This window comes from Dipodomys merriami, unplaced genomic scaffold, assembly GCF_024711535.1.
Source record: "Dipodomys merriami isolate MVZ:Mamm:240054 unplaced genomic scaffold, mDipMer1.0.p SCAF_59, whole genome shotgun sequence".
NCBI classification, from domain to species: Eukaryota; Metazoa; Chordata; class Mammalia; order Rodentia; family Heteromyidae; genus Dipodomys; species Dipodomys merriami.
The window spans coordinates 8,252,014-8,274,144 of record NW_027206168.1 but is presented as its reverse complement, the minus strand read 5'-3'; the positions used below and the strand labels follow the sequence as shown (position 1 = coordinate 8,274,144).

Sequence of the window (22,131 nt, the reverse complement as noted above, 5' to 3'; positions counted from 1 at the left end):
GGGACACAGCTGGGACACAGAGGGACACAGCCAGACACAGCGGGGACACAGCGGGACTCAGCGGTGTACACAGCTGGGGACACAACGGGACACAGAGTGGGACACAGCGGGACACAGTGGGACACAGTGGGACACAGTGGGGACAAAGCGGGAGACACAGCGGGGGACAGAGCGGGACACAGCGGGGGACACAGGGAGGACCCAGCGGGACACAGCGGGGACATAGCGGGGACTCAGCGGGGGACATAGCGGGGGACAAAGCAGGACACCATGGGACACAGCGGAACACAGCGGAACACAGTGGGTACACAGGGGGACACAGCAGGGACACAGCGGGGAGCACAGCGGGACACAGCGGGGGACATAGCGTGGATACAGCTGGGACATAGCGGGACGCAGCGGGGTCACAGCGGGACCCTATTTTCCTCCCCCTTACTGTATGCTGACTCTGATAGACTATCCTGATGCTGCGTTAGTACTTTGCGTCCTTCCTGGATTAAATCAAACCCTCCCTCCTCCAGGCAAGTGCGCACTATCAAAAAGACAAGCCACAAGGGAAGAAGCAATGCAAGCAACCAATAAATATCTAAATCTACAGTGAACAGCATACCGGGGGATACTTACCGACGTCCCCTCTCCACGTGTTAAGTTCTGGCTCCTGTACGGCCTCTCGCGCGGGTCCCGGTTTCGGCACCACTTGTAGCGACCGTCTACTCGACCAGCGAGAAAGAACGACCACCACACCAGGAGTCTTCTCAGATCATGCTTTATTGGAGAGCCTTTTAGTTGATGGGAGAGCTTGAGCGGGAGAGAGCGTGCATCCGAAACAGAGCCGCTTATATAGGGAATAGGAACGTGGGTCGGCCTATTGGTCATCTGCCTTTCACCGTCACCAGGTGCCATAGGATTGGCTGGGGACTCTACCTGGCTCGCGCACGCGCAAAGCCCAGGCGTCCCGCCAAGCACTGTCTAATATGGACCTCAAAGCTGCAAGGGAGTGGGCAGAGTCTCGTTCGATCCGGCTCCCTACAGGGACACAGCGGGGACACAGCGGTGCTACATCGGGACACAGCGGGGACACAGTGGGACAGAGCGGGGACACAGCGGGACACAGCAGGACACAGCGGGGACGCAGTGGGACACAGCGAGAAACACAGCGGGGACACAGCGGGGAGCACAGCGGGACACAGCGGGGGACATAGCGGGGACAGAGCTGGGGCACAGCGGGACACAGTGGGGTCACAGCGGGACACAGCGGGGGACACAGCGGGACATAGCACGACACAGCGGGACAAAGCGTTGTCCACAGCGGGACACAGCGGTTTACACAGCTGGGGACACAACGGGACACAGAGTGGGACACAGCGAGACACAGCGGGACACAGAGGGACACAGTGGGGACAAAGCGGGAGACACAGTGGGGGACAGAGCGGGACACAGCGGGGGACACAGGGAGGACCCAGCGGGACACAGCGGCACACAGCGGGGAATCAGCGGGGGACATAGCGGGGGACAAAGCAGGACACCACGGGACACAGCGGAACACAGCGGAACACAGCGGGTACACTGCGGGGACACAGTGGGACACAGCGGGGAACACAGCGGGACACAGCGGGACTCATCGGTGCACACAACGGAACACAGAGGGGGATACAGCGGGGGACACAGCGGGACACAGCGTGGACTCAGCTGGACACAGCGGGGTATACAGAGTGACAGAGCGGGGACACAGCGGGGACACAGCGGGACACTCTGTGACACATCGGGGACACAGCGGGACACAGCGCTACACAGCGGGAAACACAGCAAGGACACAGTGGGACACAGCGGGACACAGCGGGGGAAACAGTAGGACACAGCGAGGACATAGCGGGGGACACAGTGGGGACACAGCAGGACACAGCGGAGGACACAGCGAGGACACAGCGGGATACAGCCGGAAAGAGCCGGGGACACAGTTGGGGACACAGAGGGGACACAGCTAGTACACAGCTGGACACAGCGGGGACACAGCAGGACACAGCGTGGACACAGCGGGTCATAGCGGGACAAAGCAGGGACACAGCGGGGACACAGCAGGACACAGCGGTACACAGCGGAACACAGAGAGGACACAGTGGGACACAGTGAGAGACACACCGGGAACACAGCGGGGAGCACAGCGGGACACAGCGGGAGACATAGCGGGGACACAGCTGGGACACAGCGGGACACAGTGGGGTCACAGCGGGACACAGCGGGGGACACAATGGGACAAAGCTCGACACAGCGGGACAAAGCGTTGGACACAGCGGGACACAGCGGTGTACACAGCTGGGGACACAGCGGGACACAGTGGGATACATCAGGGACAAAGCGGGAGACACAGCGGGGGACAGAGCGGGACACAGCAGGGGACACAGGGAGGACCCAGCGGGACACAGCGGGGACAAAGCGGGGACTCAGCAGGGGACATAGCGGGGGACGAAGCAGGACACCACGGGACACAGCGGAACACAGCGGAGCACAGTGGGTACAATGCGGGGACACAGCGGGACACAGTGGGGGATACAGCGGGACACAGCGGGACTCATCGGTGAACACAACGGAACACAGAGGGGGACACAGCGGGGGACACAGCGGGACACAGCGGGGACTCAGCTGGACAGAGCGGGGTATACAGCGTGACAGAGCGGGGACACAGCGGGGACACAGCAGGACACTGTGTGACACATCGGGACACAGCGGGACATAGCGGGACACAGCGGAGACACAGCGGGGACACAGCGGGGAACACAGCGGGGGAAGCAGCGAGGACACAGCGGGGACACAGCGGGGGACACAGCGGGGGACACAGCAGCGGACACATCGGGACACAGCGAGACACAGCGGGACACAGCGGAGGACACAGCGGGACACAGTGGAGGACACAGCGGGACACAGCGTGGACACAGCAGGACACAGTGGGGACACAGCAGGGACACAGCAAGATACAGCAGGGACACAGCGGGACACAGCGGGGCACTCAGCGGGGGAAATAGCTGGGGACTAAGCGGGGAACACAGCCGGACACAGTGGGGACACACCTGGACACAGCGGGATACACAGTGGGACACAGTGGGGACACAGCGAGAACACAGCGGGACACAGCGGGACACAGCATGGACACAGCAGGACACAGTCGGACACAGCGGGACACATCGGGGGACAAAACGGGAGAGAGCGGGGGACACAGCGAGGATACAGTGGGACACAACAGGGACACAGAGGGGACTCAGCGGGGGACACAGCGGGAGACAAAGAGGGACACCACGGGACACAGTGGGACACAGCGGGACACAGAGGGGACACTGCGGGGACACAGCGGGACAAATCTGGGGACACAGCAGGACACAGTGGGACACAGCGGGGGACACAGCCGGACACAGCGCGGGACAGAGCGGGGGACGCAGCGGGATACAGCGGGGACAAAGCGGAACACAGCAGGACACAGCGGGACATAGCTGGGACACAGCGGGGACACAGCGGGACAATGCGGGACACATCGTGGACACGGCGGGACACAGCGGAGACACAGCGGGACACTGCGTGACACATCGGGGACACAGCGGGACACAGTGGGATACAGCGGGGGACACAACGCTACACAGTGGGAAACACAGCGAGGACAAAGTGGGACACAGCGGGGTACAGATCTGTGGACACAAAGGGAAACAGCGGGGACACAGCAGGACACTGCGTGACACATGGTGGACACAGCGGGACACAGCGGCGATACAGCGGGGACACAGCGGGGGACACAGCGGGGGACACAGCGAGGATACAGAGGGACGCAGCGGGACACAGCTGGGGACACAGCGCTACACAGCTGGGAACACAGTGAGGACACAGCGGGATATAGCGGGGGACACAGCGAGAACACAGCGGGACAAAGCGGAACACAGCGAGGACACAGCAGGACACAGCGGGATCCAGCGGGGGACAGAGCGGGGGATAGAGCGGGGACACAGCGGGACACAGCGGGGGACAGAGCGGGACACAGCTTGGGACACAGCGGGACACAGCGGAGAACCACTGGGACACAGCAGGGGACACAGAGGTGACACAGCGGGATACAGCGTGGGACACAGCGAGGCACAGTAGATGACACAGTGGGACCCAGCGGAGGACTGAGCGGGGGCACAGCGGGGACACTACGGAACACAGGGGGGGAAACAGCGGGGACACATCGAGACACAGCAAGGGACACAGCGGGGACACAGCTGTGACACAGCGGGACACAGCGGGGACACATCGGGACACAGCAGGGGACACAGCGGGGGACACAGAGGAACACAGCGGGACACAGCAGGGACAGAGCGGGTACACAGCGGGACACAGCGGGACACAGTGGGACACACCGGGGGACACAGCTTGACACAGCAGGATACATGGCGGGACACAGCGGGGACACAGCGAGGACAGAGCGGGACACAGCGGGACACATCAGGACACAGCGGGACACAGCGGGGACACAGAAGGGACTCAGCGGGGGACACAGCGGGGGACAAAGAGGGACACCACAGGACACAGTGGGACACAGCGGGACACAGCGGGGACAAAGCGGGACACAGCGGGACACATTGGGACATAGCGGGGACACAGCGGGGACACAGCGGGACACTGCAGGACACATCGTGGACACGGCGGGACACTGCGTGACACATCGGGGACACAGCCGGACACAGCAGGATACAGCGGGGGACACAACGCTACACAGTGGGAGACAAAGCGAGGACACAGCGGGACACACCGGGGTACAGAGCTGTGGACACAAAGGGAAACAGCGGGGACACAGCAGGATACTGCGTGACACATGGTGGACACAGCGCGACACAGCGGGACACAGCGGCGATACAGCGGGGACACAGCGGGGGACACAGCGGGGGACACAGCGAGGACACAGAGGGACACAGCGGGACACAGCTGGGGACACCGTGCTACACAGCGGGGAACACAGCGAGTACACAGCAGGACATAGTGGGGGACACAGCGAGAACACAGCGGGACACAGCTGAACACAGCGAGGACACAGGGGGACACAGCAAGGACACAGCGGGACACAGGGTGGACACAGTGGGGATTCAGAGGGGGACACAGCGGGGGACAAAGCGGGACATCACGGGAAACAGCGGAACACAGCGGTACACAGCAGGACACAGCGGAGGACACAGCGGGACACAGCGGAGGATACAGCGGGACACAGCGGGAACACAGCAGGACACAGAGGGGACACAGCGGGGACACAGGGGGATACAGCGGGGACACAGGCGGATACCGCGGTGACACAGCGGGACACAACGGGAACATAGTGTGGGACACAGTGGGGGACACAGCAGGGGACACAGCAGGGGACACAGCGGTATACAGTGGGGGACTCAGCGGGGACACAGCGGGGACAGAGTGGGGACACAGCGGGATACACAGAGGGACACATCGGGGACAAAGCGAGGACACAGCGAGGTCAGAGCAGGACACAGCGGGACACAACGGGACACAGCGGGACACAAGGGGACACAGCAGGGACACAGCAACGGACACAACGGGACACAGCGGGACACAAGGGGACACAGCAGGGACACAGCAGCGGACACAGCGGGACACAGCGGGAAACAGCAGAGAACACAGCGGGACACTGCGGGTAAACAGCAGGACACCTTGGGGACACAGCGGGGACACAGCGGGATACAGCGGCGACACAGCAGGAAAAATAGGGGACACAGCGGGGGACACAGCGGGGGACACAGTGGGGGAAAAAGCGGGGAACACAGTGGGACACAGCGGGGACACAGCTGGACACAGCGGGATACACAGTGGGGACCAAGCAAGGACAAAGCGGGGGAATCAGTGGGGAACACAGCGGGACACAGCGGGGACACATTTGGACACAGTGGGATACTCAGCGGGACACATCGGGGACACAGCCACGACACAGCGGGACACAGCGGGACAAAGCAGGACACAGCGAGACACAAGGGGGACACACCGGGGACACAGCAGCGGACAAATCGGGACACAGCGAGACACAGCGGGACACAGCGGAGTACACAGCGGGACACAGCGGAGGACACAGTGGGGCACACAGCGGGTGACACAGCAGGGGACATAGCGGAGAACACAGCGGACACAGCGGGGACACACCTGGATACAGCGGGATACACAGTGGGACACAGCGGTGATACAGCGCGGACAAAGCAGGACACAGCGGGGGACACAGCGGGGGACACAGCGGTACACAGTGGGGGACTCAGCGGGGACACAGCGGGGACACAGCGGGGACACAGCGGGGACACAGCGGGGGAATCAGTGGGGAACACAGCGGGACACAGCTGGGACACAGTTGGATACAGCTAGGACACAGCGGGACAAAGCGGGACACAACGTGACACAGCGGGACACAGCGGGGACACAGCAGGGACACAGCGGGGACACAGCAGCGGACAAAGCGGGACACAGCGGGACACAGCGGGACAAAGCGGGGGACACAGCAGGACACAGCGGAGAACAAAGCAGGACACAGCGGGGACACAGCAGGACACAGTGGGGACACAGCGGGGACACAGCAAGATACAGCGGGGACACAGCAGGACACACCACGCACACAGCGCGGGACACAGCGGGAGACACAGCAGGGACTCACTGGGGACACAGCGGGCACAGATCGGGGAAACAGCAGGACACAGCGCGGACAGAGCGGTGGATACAAGGGGACACAGGGGGACACAGCAGGGAAACAGCGGGACAAAGCTGTGGGCACAGCAGGGGACACAGCGGGACACAGCGTTACACAGCATGGACACAGCGGGGGACACAGCGGGACACAGCGGGGGACAAAGCGAGGACACAGCGAGACATAGCAGGGACACAGTGGGGACTCAGAGGGGGACACAGCGGGGGACAAAGCGGGACACCACGGGAAATAGCGGGACACAGCGGTACACAGCGGGACACAGCGAGGGACACAGCGGGTTACAGCAGAGGACAAAGCGGGACAAAGCGGGACACAGCGGGACACAGCAGGACACAGTGGGGACACAGCGGAGACACGGGGGGATACAGCAGGGACACAGCGGGACACAGCAGGGACACAGCGGGGGACACAGGGAGGGACAAAGCTGGGGAAACAGTGGGGAACACAGCGGGACACAGCGGGGACACAGTAGGACACAGCGGGGTACACAGCGGGACACATCGGGGACACAGCAAGGACAAAGCGGGACACAGCGGGATATAACGGGACACAGCGGGACACAGCGGGGACACAGCAGGGACACTTTAGGGGACACAGCGGGATACACAGCGGGGGACAGAGCGGGACACAGCGGAGAACAAAGCGGGACCCAGCGGTGACACTGAAGGACACAGTAAGGACACAGCGGGGACACAGCGGGGACACAGCGGGACACAGCAGGGACACAGCGGGGAACACAGCGGGGGACACAGCGGGACACAGCAGGGACACAGCTGGACACAGTGGTTGGACACAGTGGGGACACAGCGGCGACACAGCGTGAACAGAGCCGGGACACAGCAGGACACAGTGAGGACAGAGGGGGGGACACAGCGGGACACAGCGAGGACACATTGGCTGACACAGCAAGGACACAGCGGGACACAGGGTGGACACAGTGGGGATTCAGAGGGGGACACAGCGGGGGACAAAGCGGGACATCACGGGAAACAGCGGAACACAGCGGTACACAGCAGGACACAGCGGGGGACACAGCGGGACACAGCGGAGGATACAGCGGGACACAGCGGGAACACAGCAGGACACAGAGGGGACACAGCGGGGACACAGGGGGATACAGCGGGGACACAGGCGGATACCACGGTGACACAGCGGGACACAACGGGAACATAGTGTGGGACACAGTGGGGGACACAGCAGGGGACACAGCAGGGGACACAGCGGTATACAGTGGGGGACTCAGCGGGGACACAGCGGGGACAGAGTGGGGACACAGCGGGATACACAGAGGGACACATCGGGGACAAAGCGAGGACACAGCGAGGTCAGAGCAGGACACAGCGGGACACAACGGGACACAGCGGGACACAAGGGGACACAGCAGGGACACAGCAACGGACACAGCGGGACACAGCGGGACACAGAAGGACACAGCGGGGGACACAGCGGGACACAGCAGAGAACACAGCGGGACACTGCGGGGACACAGCAGGACACCTTGGGGACACAGCGGGGACACAGCGGGATACAGCGGCGACACAGCAGGAAAAATAGGGGACACAGCGGGGGACACAGCAGGGGACACAGTGGAGGAAAAAGCAGGGAACACAGCGGGACACAGCGGGGACACAGCTGGACACAGCGGGATACACAGTGGGGACCAAGCAAGGACAAAGCGGGGGAATCAGTGGGGAACACAGCGGGACACAGCGGGGACACATTTGGACACAGCGGGATACACAGCGGGACACATCGGGGACACAGCCAGGACACAGCGGGACAAAGCGGGACACAGCGAGACACAAGGGGGACACACCGGGGACACAGCAGCGGATACATCGAGACACAGCGAGACACAGCGGGACACAGCGGGTTACACAGCGGGACACAGCGGAGGACACAGCGGGGCACACAGTGGGGGACACAGCAGGGGACATAGCGGAGAACACAGCGGACACAGCGGGGACACACCTGGATACAGCGGGATACACAGTGGGACACAGCCGGGACACAGCGCAGACACAGCAGGACACAGCGGGACACAGCGGGACACAGCGGGACACAGCGGGAAACACAGCGGGTCACAGCGGGGACACAGCAAGGACACAGCGGGACACAGCGGGGGAATCAGTGGGGAACACAGCGGGACACAGCTGGGACACAGTTGGACACAGTGAGGACACAGCGGGACACAGCGGGACACAATGGGACACAGGGGGACACAGCGGGGACACAGAGGGGACACAGCGGGAACACTCAGCAGACAAAGCGGGACACAGCGGGACACAGCGGGACACAGCGGGGGACACAGCGGGACACAATTGAGGATACAGCGGGACACAGCGGGGAGACAGCAGGACACAGTGGGGACACAGTGGGGACACAGCAGGATACAGCGGGGACACAGCAGGACACACCACGCACACAGCGGGGAACACAGCGGGGGACACAGCGAGGAGTCGGCGGGGACACAGCAGGCACAGATCGGGGAAACAGCAGGACACAGCGCGGACCGAGCAGTGCACACAAGGGGACACAGCGGGACACAGCAGGGAAACAGCGGGACAAAGCGGGGGGCACAGCAGGGGACACAGCGGGACACAGCGGGGGACACAGCGAGGACACAGCGAGACACAGCAGGGACACAGTGGGGACTCAGAGGGGGACACAGCGGGGGACAAAGCGGGACACCACGGGAAATAGCGGGACACAGCGGTACACAGCGGGTCACAGCGGGGGACACAGCGGGTTTCAGAAGAGGACACAGCGGGACACAGCGGGGACACAGCAGTACACAGTGGGGAAACAGCAGGGAACACAGGGAGGGACAAAGCTGGGGAAAGAGTGGGGAACACAGCGGGACACAGCGGGGACACAGTAGGACACAGTGGGGTGCACAGCGGGACACATCGGGGACACAGCGAGGACAAAGCGGGACACAGCGGGACAAAATGGGACACAGCGGGACACAGCAGGGAAACAGCGGGGACACTGCAGGGGACACAGCGGGACACAGCGGGACACAGCGGAGAACAAAGCTGGACCCAGCAGTGACACAGAAGGACACAGTGGGGACACAGTGGGGACCCAGCGGGGACACAGCGGGGACACAGCGGGACACAGCGCGAACACAGCGGGGGACACAGCGGGGGACACAGCGGGACACAGCAGGGACACAGCTGGACACAGCGGGATACACAGCGGGGACACAGCGGGGACACAACGAGGACACAGCGTGACACAGCGGGGGACACAGGGGAGACAAAACGGGACACAGCGCAGGACACAGCGAGGACACAGCGGGGACACAGGGGGGACACAGCGGGACACAGCGGGGACAAAGCGGGACACAGCGAGACACAAGGGGGACACACAGGGGACACAGCAGCGGACACATGGGGACACAGCGAGACACAGCGGGACACAGTGGGGTACACAGCGGGACACAGCGGAGGACACAGCAGGGCACACAGCGGGAGATACAGCAGGGGATATAGCGGAGAATACAGCGGACACAGCGGGGACACACCTGGATACAGCGGGATACGCAGTGGGACACAGCCGGGACACAGCGCAGACACAGCAGGACACAGCGGGACACAGCGGGACACAGCGGGACACAGCGGGAAACACAGCGGGTCACAGCGGGGACACAGCAAGGACACAGCGGGACACAGCGGGACACAGCAGGACACAGCGGGGACACAGCCTGACTCAGTGAGGGCACAGCGGGGGAGAGCGGGGACACAGCGGGACAGAGCGGCTGACACAGCGAGGACAGAGCGGGACCCAGCAGGGGAAACAGCAGGGCACAGCAGGGGACACAGAGGGAGACAGCGGGGGACACAGCGAGTACGCAGCGGTACACAGTGGGACACATCACAGACACAGCGGGACACAGCGGGGACACAGCGGAGGACAGCGGGGACACAAGGGGACACAGCGGGACACATCGGGGACACAGCAGGGACACAGCGTGGGACACAGCGGGACACAGGTGGAACACAGCGGGGACACAGCCGGGCCACAGCTGGACACAGCGGGATACACAGAGGGACACAGCGGGACACAGCGTGGAATACAGCGGGACACAGCGGGGACACAGCGGGAACAGAGTCGGGACACAGCAGGACACAGCGAGGACAGAGCGGGGGACACAGCGGGACACAGCGGGACACAGCGGGGACTCATCGGGGACACAGCGGGCACAGAGCGGGGAAACAGCAGGACACAGCGGGGACAGAGCGGTGGACACAAGGGGACACAGCGGGACACAGCAGGGAAACAGTGGGACACAGCGGGGGGCACAGCAGGTGACACAGCGGAACACAGTGTTACACAGCGTGGACACAGCGGGGGACACAGCGGGACACAGCGGGGGACACAGCGAGGACACAGCGAGACACAGCAGGGACACAGTGGGGACTCAGAGGGGGACACAGCGGGGGACAAAGCGGGACACCACGGGAAATAGCGGGACACAGCGCTACACAGTGGGACAAAGCGGGGGACACAGCGGGTTACAGCAGAGAACACAGCGGGACACCGCAGGACACAGTGGGGACACAGCAGAGACACGGGGGGATACAGCAGGTACACAGTGGGGGACACAGTGAGGGACAAAGCTGGGGAAACAGTGGGGAACACAGCGGGACACAGCGGGGACACAGTAGGACACAGCGGGGTACAGAGCGGGACACATTAGGGACACAGCGAGGACAAAGCGGGACAAAGCGGGACATAACGGGACACAGCAGGACACAGCGGGGACACATCGGGGACACTGCAGGGGACACAGCGGGACACAGCGGGGGACAGAGCGGGACACAGCAGAGAACAAAGCGGGACCCAGCGGTGACACAGAAGGACACAGTGGGGACACAGCGGGGACACAGTGGGGACACATTGGGACACAGCGCGGACACAGCGGGGGAACACAGCAGGGGACACAGTGGGGGGACACAGCGGGGAACACAGCGGGGGACACAGTGGGGGACACAGCGCGGGACACAACGAGGATACAGCGGGGACACAGCGGGGACACAGCGAGACACAGCGGGACACAGCGGGGATACAGCGGGACACAGCTGCACACAGCGGAATACACAGCGGGTCACAGCGGGGACAGAGCGAGGACACAGCGGGACACAGCAGCGACACACCGGGACACAGCGGTGACACAGCCGGACACAGTGAGGACACAGCGGGGGAGAGCGGGGACACAGCGGGACACCGTGGGGACAAAGTGGGGGACAGCAGGGACACAACGTGACACAGCGGGACAGAGCGGGGGATACAGCGGGACACAGCGGAACACAGCGGTACACAGCGGGGACACAGCGGGGTCACAGCGGGGAACACAGCGGGATACAGTGGCGGACACAGCGAGGACACAGCCAATCAAAGCGGGGACACAGTGGGTACTCAGAGGGGGACACAGCGGGGGAGAAAGCGGGACACCACGGGAAACAGCGGGACACAGCAGTACACATCGGGACACAGCGGGGGACACAGCGGGACACAGCAGAGGACACAGAGGGACATAGCGGGGACACAGCAGGACACAAAGTGGACACAGCGGGGACACAGGGGGACACAGTGAGGACACAGCGGGGGAGAGCGGGGACACAGCGGGACACATCGGGGACACAGCGGGGGAGAGCAGGGACACAGAGGGGCACATCGCGGACACAGCGGGACACAGCGGGGACAAAGCGGGGGACTGCCGCTACACAACAGGACACATAGGGACACATCGGGGACATAGCGGGGACACAGCACGGGACACAGCGGGACACATGGGGAACACAGCGGGGACACAGCAGGGACACAGCTGGACACAGCGGGACACAGCGGGTACACAGCATGGACACAGCGGGACACAGCATGGAATACAGCGGGACACAGCGGGGACAGAGCAGGCACACAGCAGGACACAGCGGGGACAGAGTGGGGGACACAGCGGGACACAGGGGGAACAGAGCGGGACACAGCAGGGACACAGCTGGACACAGCGGGATACACAGCGAGGACACAGCGGGACACAGCGGGACACAGCGGGACACAGGGATACACAGCAGGACACAGCGGGGACACAGCGGGGACACAGCTGGACACAGGGGGCCAAAGCTGGACACAGCGGGAAACACAGCGGGACACAGCTGGACACAGCGGGAAACACAGTGGGTCACAGCGGGGACACAGCGAGGACACAGCGGGAAACAGCGGGACACAGTGAGGGCACAGCGGGGGAGAGTGGGGACACAGCGGGACACAGCGACTGACACAGCGAGGACACAGCGGGACACAGCAGGGTACACAGCAGGGCACAGCGGGGGACACAGCGGGACACAGCGGGGGACACAGCGAGTACACAGCGGTACACAGCGGGACACATCGCGGACACAGCGGGGACACAAGGGGACACAGCGGGACACATCGGGGAAACAGCAGGGACACAGCATGGGACACAGCAGGACACAGGGGGAACACAGCGGGGACACAGCAGGGACACAGCTGGACACAGCGGGACACACAGCGGGACACAGCGGGGACACAGCAGGGACACAGTGGGACACAGCGTGGAATACAGCGGGACACAGGGACACAGCGTGGAATACAGCGGGACACAGCGGGACATAGCGGGGACACAGATATGACACAGCGAGACACAGCAGGACACAGTGGAACAGAGCGGGGGACACAACGGGACACAGACGACACAGCGGCGACACAGCGGGAACACAGCTGGACACAGTGGGATACACAGGGGGACACAGCGGGGACACAGCGAGGACACAGCGGGACACAACGGGACACAGCGGGGACACTCCAGGGGCAGCCGGGACAAAGCGGGAAACAGCAGGGGACAGAAGCGACACAGCGGGTCACAGCGGGACCCAGCGGGGACACAGCGGGGGACAGTGGGGAAACAGCGGGACACAGAGGGGACACAGCAGGGACACAGCGGGACACAGTGGGGACACAGTGGGTGACAGCGGGTACACAACGGGACACAGCGGGACACATCGGGAACACAGCAGGGTCACAGCGGGGACATAGCTCGACACAGCGGGTTCACAGCGGGTTCACAGCGGGGACACAGCGGGGGACACAGCGGGGGAATCAGTGGGGAACACAGTGGGACACAGCGGGGACACAGTTTGACACAGCATGATACACAGCGGGACACATCGGGGACAGCGTGGACACACGGGGGGACAGCTGGGACACAGCTGGACACAGCAGGGGACACAGCGGGACACATCGGGGACACAGCAGGACACAGTGGGGACACAACGGGCGGGCGACAAAGGTGGACACCACGGGAAACAGCGGGACACAGCGGGACACAGCAGGACACAGCGGGGGACACAGCAGGACACAGCAGGGTACTCAGCGGGACACAGCGGGGGACACAGAGGGACACAGCAGCGACATAGAGGGAACACAGCTGGACACAGCGGGATACACAGCGGGACACAGCAGGGACAGAGCGAGGACACAGCGGGACACAGCGGGGGACACAGCGTGACACAGCCAGGGACACAGCGGGACACAGCCGGGACAAAGCGGGGACACAGCAGGACACAGGGTGACACAGCGGGACACCACAGGAACACAGCGGGGAACAAAGCGAGGACACAGTGAGACATAGTAGGACAGCGAGGCACAACGGGACACTGCGGGTACACTCCAGGGGACAGCGGGGACACAGCGGGACACAGCAGGGGACACAGCAGGACACAGCGGGGGACACAGAGGGACACAGCGGGGGACATAGTGAGGACACAGCGGGACACATCGGGGAAACAGCGGGGACACAGCGGGGACACAGCGGGGACACAACTGGGGATACAGCGAGGACACAGCGGGACACAGGGGGACACAGTGGGGACTCAGCGGGGGACACAGCGGGGGACAAAACGGGACACCATGAGAAACAGCGGGACACATCGGGACACAGCAAGGACACAGCGGGGACAAAGCGGGGGACACAGCGGGACACATCGGGGACACAGCGGGGACACAGCACGGGACACAGCGGGACACAGCGGGGGACACAGCGGGACACGGCCCAGACACAGTGGGGACTCAGCGGGGGACACAGCGGGGGACAAACAGGGACACCACGGGAAACAGCGGGACACAGCGGGACACAGCCCGGGACACAGCGAGACACAGCGGGGAAACAGCGCGGAAATATCGGGGACACAGCGGGACACAGCGTGATACACAGCAGGACACAGCCCGGGACACAGCAAGACACCACGGCTACACAGCGGGGACACAGCGGGACACAGCAGGGGACACAGCAGGACACAGCGGGGGATACAGAGGGACACAGTGGGGGACTTAGTGAGGACACAGCGGGACACATCAGGGAAACAGCGGGGACACAGCGGGAAACAGCGGGGACATAACGGGGGACACAGCGAGTACACAGCGGAACACAGCGGGGACACAGTGGGGACTCAGCGGGGGACACAGCGGGGGACAAACCGGGACACCACGAGAAACAGCGGGACACAGCAGGGACACAGCGGGGACAAAGCGGGGGACACAGCGGGACACAGCGGGGGACACAGCGAGGACACAGCGGGACACAGCGGGACACATCGGGGACACAGTGGGGACACAGCCCGGGACACAGCGGGACACAGCGGGGGACACAGCGGGACACGGGGCGGACACAGTGGGGACTCAGGGGGGGACACAGGGGGGGACAAACAGGGACACCACGGGAAACAGCGGCACACAGCAGGACACAGCCCGGGACACAGCGAGACACAGAGAGGACACAGCAGGGAAATAGCGGGGACACAGCTGGACACAGCGTGATACACAGCAGAACACAGCGTGGGACACATCGAGACACCTTGGGGACACAGCGGGGACACAGCAGGACACAGGGTGACACAGCGGGACACAGTGGGGGCACAGCGGGGGACACAGCGAGGACACAGCGAGACACAGCAGGGACACAGCGGAGACATTCCATGGGACAGCGGGGACACAGTGAGACACAGTGGGGGAAAGCAGGGACACAGCGGGTCACAGCAGGACACAGCGGAACACAGCGGGGGACAGCGGGGACACAGCGGGACACAGCGGGAACACAGTGGGCGACAGCGGGGACACAACGGGACACAGCGGGACACATCGGGGACACAGCATGGTCACAGCAGGGGACACAGCGGGACAAAGTGGGGGCAAAACGGGGACACAGCGAGACACAGCGGGGACAAAGCGGGGGACACAGCGGGGGAATCAGTGGGGAACACAGCGGGACATAGCGGGGACACAGTTGGACACAGCGGGATACACAGCGGGACACATCAGGGACACAGCGAGGACACAGCGAGACACAGCGGGATACAGCAGGGGACACAGCGGGACACAGCGGAGGACACAGCGGGACACAGCGAGGACACAGAAGGACACAGTGGGGACACAGCGGGGACACAGCAGGATACAGCCAGGACACAGTGGGAAACAGCGGGACACAGCAGGGGACACAGCAGGACACTGCGGGGGACACAGAGCGACACAGCTGGGGAAATAGTGAGGACACAGCGGGAAACATCTGGGAAACAGCGGGGACACAGCTGGACACAGCGGATACACAGCAGAACAGAGCGGGGGACACTGCGAGGACAAAGCGGGACACAGCGCGACGCAGCAGGACAGAGCGGGGGATACAACGGGACACAGCGGAACACAGCTGGACACAGCGGGGGACACAGTGGAACACAGCGGGAGACACAGCGGGTCACAGAGGACACAGTGGCGACACAGCGGGGGACACAGCGGGACACAGCGGGACACAGCGGGACACAATGGAGACACAGCGGGGACACAGCGGGGGACACAGCGAGGACACAGCTGGAAACAGCGGAACACAGCGGGACACAGCGGAGACACAGCGGGGACACAGCGGGGGACACAGCAGGACACAGAGGGATACAGGTGCGACACAGCGGCGATACAGCGGGACACAGCATTACACAGCGGGGACACACGTGGGGAGAGCAGGGACACAGCGGGACACAGCGGGGAACACAGCTGGACACTGCGGGACACAGAGGGGGAGACAGCGGGACATAGTGGGGGACAGAGTGGGTGACACAGCGGGACACAGAGGGACACAGCGGGGGAGAGAACGGAACACAGCGGGGGACAGAGCGGGGGACACAGCGGGACACAGTGGGACACAGCGGGGGACACAGCAGGGGACAAAGCGGGGGACAGCTGCGGACACAGCAAAGACACAGTGGGACAGAGCGAGGACACAGAGGGGACTCAGCGGGGGACACAGTGGGGGACAAAGCTGGACAACACGGGACACAGCGGGACACAGGGGGACATAGCAGTGACAATGCGGGGACACAGCGGGACAAAGCAGGGGACACAACAGGACCCAGCGGGACACAGGGGGTGACACAGCGGGGTCCCAGCGGGAGACAACGGGACACAGCGGGGAAACAGTGGGACACAGCGAGAGACACAGCTGGGATACAGCGGGACATAGCGGTGTACACAGCTGGGGACACAACGGGACACAGAGTGGGACACAGCGGGACACAGCGGGACACAAGGGACACAACGGGACACAGAGTGGGACACAGCGGGACACAGCGGGATACAGCGGGACACAGCGGGGACACAGCGAGGGACACAGCGAGGATACAGCTGGAAACAGCAGAACACAGCGAGGACACAGCGGGACACAGCGGGGGACACAGCGCTACACAGCGGCGATCACAGCGAGGACACAGCGGGACACAGCGGAACACAGCGAGGACACAGTGGGACACCGAGGGGACATAGCGAGGTACACAGCGGGACACAGCGGGGGAAACAGCAAGGACACAGCGGGACACAGCGGGACACAGCGGGATACAGCGGAACACAGCGGGGACACAGCGAGACACAGCGGGACTCATCTGTGAACACAAAGGAACACAGAGGGGGACACAGCGGGGGACACAGAGGGACACAGCGGGGACTCAGCTGCACACAGCGGGGTATACAGCGTGACAGAGCGGGGACACAGCGGGGACACAGCGGTTCACTGTGTGACAGATCAGGGACACAGCAGGACAGAGCGGGATACAGCGGAGACACAGCGGGGACACAAAGGGGCACAGCGGGAGACAGCGGAACACAGCGGGACACAGCGGGGACACAACGGGGGACACAGCGGTGGATACAGCGAGGACACAGCGGGACACAGAGGGAGACAGCGGGGGACACAGCCCTACACAGCGGTGAACACAGTGAGGACACAGCGGGACACAGCAGAACACAGCGAGTACACAGTGGGACACTGAGGGGACACAAGGGAGGACACAGTGGGACACAGCGGGGGAAACAGCGAGGACACAGCGGGACACAGTGGGACACTGCAGGGGACACAGCGGGACACAGCGGGGACACAGTGGGACACAGTGGGGCACACAGCGCGACACAGCGGGACACAGCGGGGGACACAGCGGGACACAGCGGGGGACACAGCGGGACACAGCAGGGACAAATCGGAGACACATCCGGGGACACAGCGGGGAACACAGCAGGACACCATGGGACACAGCAGAACACAGCGGGACACAGTGGGGAAACTGCAGGGACACAGCAGGACAAAGCAGGGACACAGCGGGATTCAGCGGGGACACAGCGGAGACACAGGGGTACACAGCGGGGGCCACAGCGGGACACAACGGGACACAGAGTGGGACACAGCGGGACACAGCGGGACAGAACGGGACACAGAGTGGGACACAGCGGGACACAGGGGGACACAGCGGGACATAGCGTGAACACAGCGGGACACAGCGGGGACACAGTGGGTCATAGCGGGAGACACAGCGCGGGACAGAGTGGGACACATCAGGAGACACAAGGAGGACCCAGCGGGACACAGCGGGGACACAGCGGGGACTCAACGTGGGACATAGCGTGTGACAAAGCAGGACACCACAGGACACAGCGGAACACAACGGCACACAGTGGGGACACTGCGGGGACAAAGCGGGACACAGCGGGAGACACAGCGCTACACAGAGAGACTCATTGGTGAACACAACGGAACACAGAGGGGGGACACAGCGGGGGACACAGCAGGACACAGCGGGGACTCAGCTGGACACAGCGGGGAATACAGCGTGACACAGCGGGGACACAGCGGGACACAGTGGGGGACACAGCGAGGACACAGCAGGATACAGCGGGACACAGTGGGGGACACAGTTGGGGACACAGAGGGGACACAGCGGGTACACAGCGGGACACAGCGGGGACACAGCGCGACACAGCGGGGACACAGTGGGTAACAGCGAGACACAGCTGGGACACAACTGGGACACAGCGGAAAACAGTGGGACACAGTGGGGACACAGTGGGACAAAGCGAGAGACACAGCGTGGGACACAGCGGGGACACAGCGGGGGACACAGAAGGGGACACAGCGGGTACACAGCGGGGCTACATCGGGACACAGCGGGGACACAGTGGGACACAGCGGGGACACAGCGGGACACTGTGTGACACATCAGGGACACAGCAGGACACAGCGGGACACAGCGGAGACACAGCGGGGACACAGCGGGGAACAAAGCGGGGGACACAGCGAGGACAAAGCTGGAAACAGCGGAAAACAGCGGGACACAGCGGAGACACAGCGGGGACACAGCGAGGACACAGCGGGACACAGCGGGAGACAGCGGAACACAGCGGGACACAGAGGGGACACAGCGGGACACAGTGGGACACAGCCGTGACACAGCGGGGCACAGCGAGAGACACAGGGTGGGACACAGCGGGGTCACAGCGGGGGACACAGAAGGGGACACAGCGGGTACACAGCGGGGCTACATCGGGACACAGCGGGGACACAGTGGGACACAGCGGGGACACAGCGGGACACAGCGGGACACAGCGGGGCTCAGCAGGGACACTGCGGGACACAGAGGGACACAGCGAGAGGCACAGCGGGGACAAAGCGGGACACAGCGGGGGATATAGCGGGGACACAGCTGGGACACAGCGGGACACAGCGGGGGACACAGCGGGATATACCACGACACAGCGGGACAAAGCGTGAGACACAGCGGGACACTGCGGGGACACAGCGGGACACAACGGGGGACACAGCGGGGGACACAGCGAGGACACAGCGGGACAAAGCGGGAGACAGCGGAACAAAGCGGGACCCAGCGGGGACCCAACGTGGGACACAGCGGGGGACACAGCGAGGACACAGCGGGACACAGCGGGAGACAGCGGGGGACACAGCCCTACACAGCGGCGAACAAAGCGAGGACACAGCGGGACACAGCAGAACACAGCGAGGACACAGTGGGACACTGAGGGGACACAGCGGGGGACACAGCGGGACATAGCCGGGGAAACAGCGAGGACACAGCGGGACACAGTGGGACACAGCGGGGACACAGCGGGACACAGCGGGGACACAGTGGGACACGGGGGGGACACAGCGCGACACAGCGGGACACAGCTGGACATAGCGGGGGACAGAGTGGGTGACACAGCGGGACACAGAGGGACACAGCGGGGACACAGCGGGACACAGCGGGGACACAGTGGGACACGGGGGGGACACAGCGCAATACAGCGGGACACAGCGGGGGACACAGCGGAGACACAGCCGGGGACACAGCGGGGGACACAGCAGGACACAGCTGGACACAGGTTTGACACAGCGTCGACACAGTGGGACACAGCATTACACAGCGGGGACACAGAGGGGCATAGCGGCGACACAGGGGGACACAGCGGGGAACACAGCTGGACACAGTGGGACACAGCGGGGGACACAGCAGGACACAGCGGGGGACAGAGTGGGTGACACAGCGGACACAGAGGGACACAGCAGGGCAGAGAGCGGGACACAGCGGAGGACAAACTGGGGGGCACAGTGCGACACAGCGGGGACACAGTGGGACACAGCGAGAGACACAGCGGGGACAAAGCGTGGGACACAGCGGGACACTGCGGGGACACAGCCGGACACAGCGTTGTACACAGCTGGGGACACAACGGGACACAGAGTGGGACACAGCGGGACACATCGGGACCCAGAGGGGACAAAGTGGGAGACACAGCGTGGGACAGAGCTGGACACAGCGCGGGATACAGGGAGGACGCAGCGGGACACAGCGGGGACAGAGCGGGGACTCAGCGGGGGACATAGCGGGGGACAAAGCATGACACCCCTGACACAGCGGAACACAGCGGAACACAGTGGGTACACAGCGGGTACACAGCGGGACACAGCGGGGGACACAGCAGGACTCATCGGTGAACACAACGGAACACAAAGGGGACACAGCGGGGGACACAGCGAGGACACAGCGGGACACAGCGGGACACAGCTGGGACACAGTGGGACACAGCGGGACTCATCGGTGAACACAACGGAACACAAAGGGGACACAGCGGGGGACACAGCGGGACACAGCGGGGACTCAGCTGCACACAGCGGGGTATACAGCGTGACAGAGCGGGGACACAGCAGGGACACAGCAGGACACTGTGTGACAGATCGGGGACACAGCAGGACAGAGCGGGACACAGCGGAGACACAGCGGGGACACAGCAGGGGACACAGCGGGGGACACAGCGAGGACACAGCTGGAAACAGCGGAACACAGCGGGACACAACGCGGGACACAGCGGGGGACACAGCGAGGACACAGCGGGACAAAGCGGGAGACAGCGGAACAAAGCGGGACCCAGCGGGGACCCAACGGGGGACACAGCGAGGACACAGCGGGACACAGCGGGAGACAGCAGGGGACACAGCCCTACACAGTGGCGAACAAAGCGAGGACACAGCGGGACACAGCAGAACACAGCGAGGACACAGTGGGACATTGAGGGGACACAGCGGGGGACACAGCGGGACACAGCCGGGGAAACAGCGAGGACACAGCGGGACACAGCGGGGACACTGCGGGACACAGTGGGACACAGCGGGGACACAGCGGGACACAGCGGGGACACAGTGGGACACGGGGGGAGACACAGCACGACACAGCGGGACACAGCGGGGGACACAGCGGAGACACAGCCGGGGACACAGCGGGAGACACAGCAGGACACAGCTGGACACAGCTGGGACACAACGGCGACACAGCGGGACACAGCATTACACAGTGGGGACACAGAGGGGCATAGCGGCGACATAGCGGGACACAGCTGGGAACACAGCTGGACACAGTGGGACACAGCGGGGGACACAGCGGGACACAGCGGGGGACAGAGTGGGTGACACAGCGGACACAGAGGGACACAGCAGGGCAGAGAGCGGGACACAGCGGAGGACAGACTGGGGGACACAGTGCGACACAGCGGGGACACAGTGGGACACAGCGAGAGACACAGCGGGGACAAAGCGTTGG

The 22,131-nt window shown here is 63.9% G+C and overlaps 1 protein-coding gene across 1 annotated transcript; it reads right to left on the bottom strand.

Moving 5' to 3' along the window:
• Nucleotides 1-17,651: 17,651 nt before the first annotated feature.
• Nucleotides 17,652-21,916, bottom strand: LOC138813145 (keratin-associated protein 10-6-like). Its single transcript, XM_070001344.1, has 7 exons — nucleotides 21,883-21,916; nucleotides 20,349-20,633; nucleotides 19,937-20,073; nucleotides 18,554-18,726; nucleotides 18,181-18,330; nucleotides 17,974-18,114; nucleotides 17,652-17,655 (listed from the first exon to the last, which is right to left on the bottom strand). Exons 1-7 carry the CDS (start codon nucleotides 21,914-21,916, stop codon nucleotides 17,652-17,654), a joined length of 924 nt encoding a protein of 307 aa, XP_069857445.1.
• Nucleotides 21,917-22,131: the final 215 nt, after the last annotated feature.

Excerpts from the sequence above, each read along its gene's own strand:
- LOC138813145 (XM_070001344.1), bottom strand. The coding sequence starts at position 21,916 with ATGTCGCCGCTATGCCCCTCTGTGTCCCCACTGT. Across the intron at positions 18,331-18,553 it reads GTCTCCCGCTATGACCCACT|TTTCCCCACTGTGTCCCGCT; the intron begins GTGTCCCCGCTG and ends GTGTCCCTGCAG. Across the intron at positions 18,115-18,180 it reads GTCCCCCGCTGTGTCCCGCT|TGTCCCACTGTGTCCCGCTG; the intron begins GTGTCGCGCTGT and ends TGTCCCCTGCAG.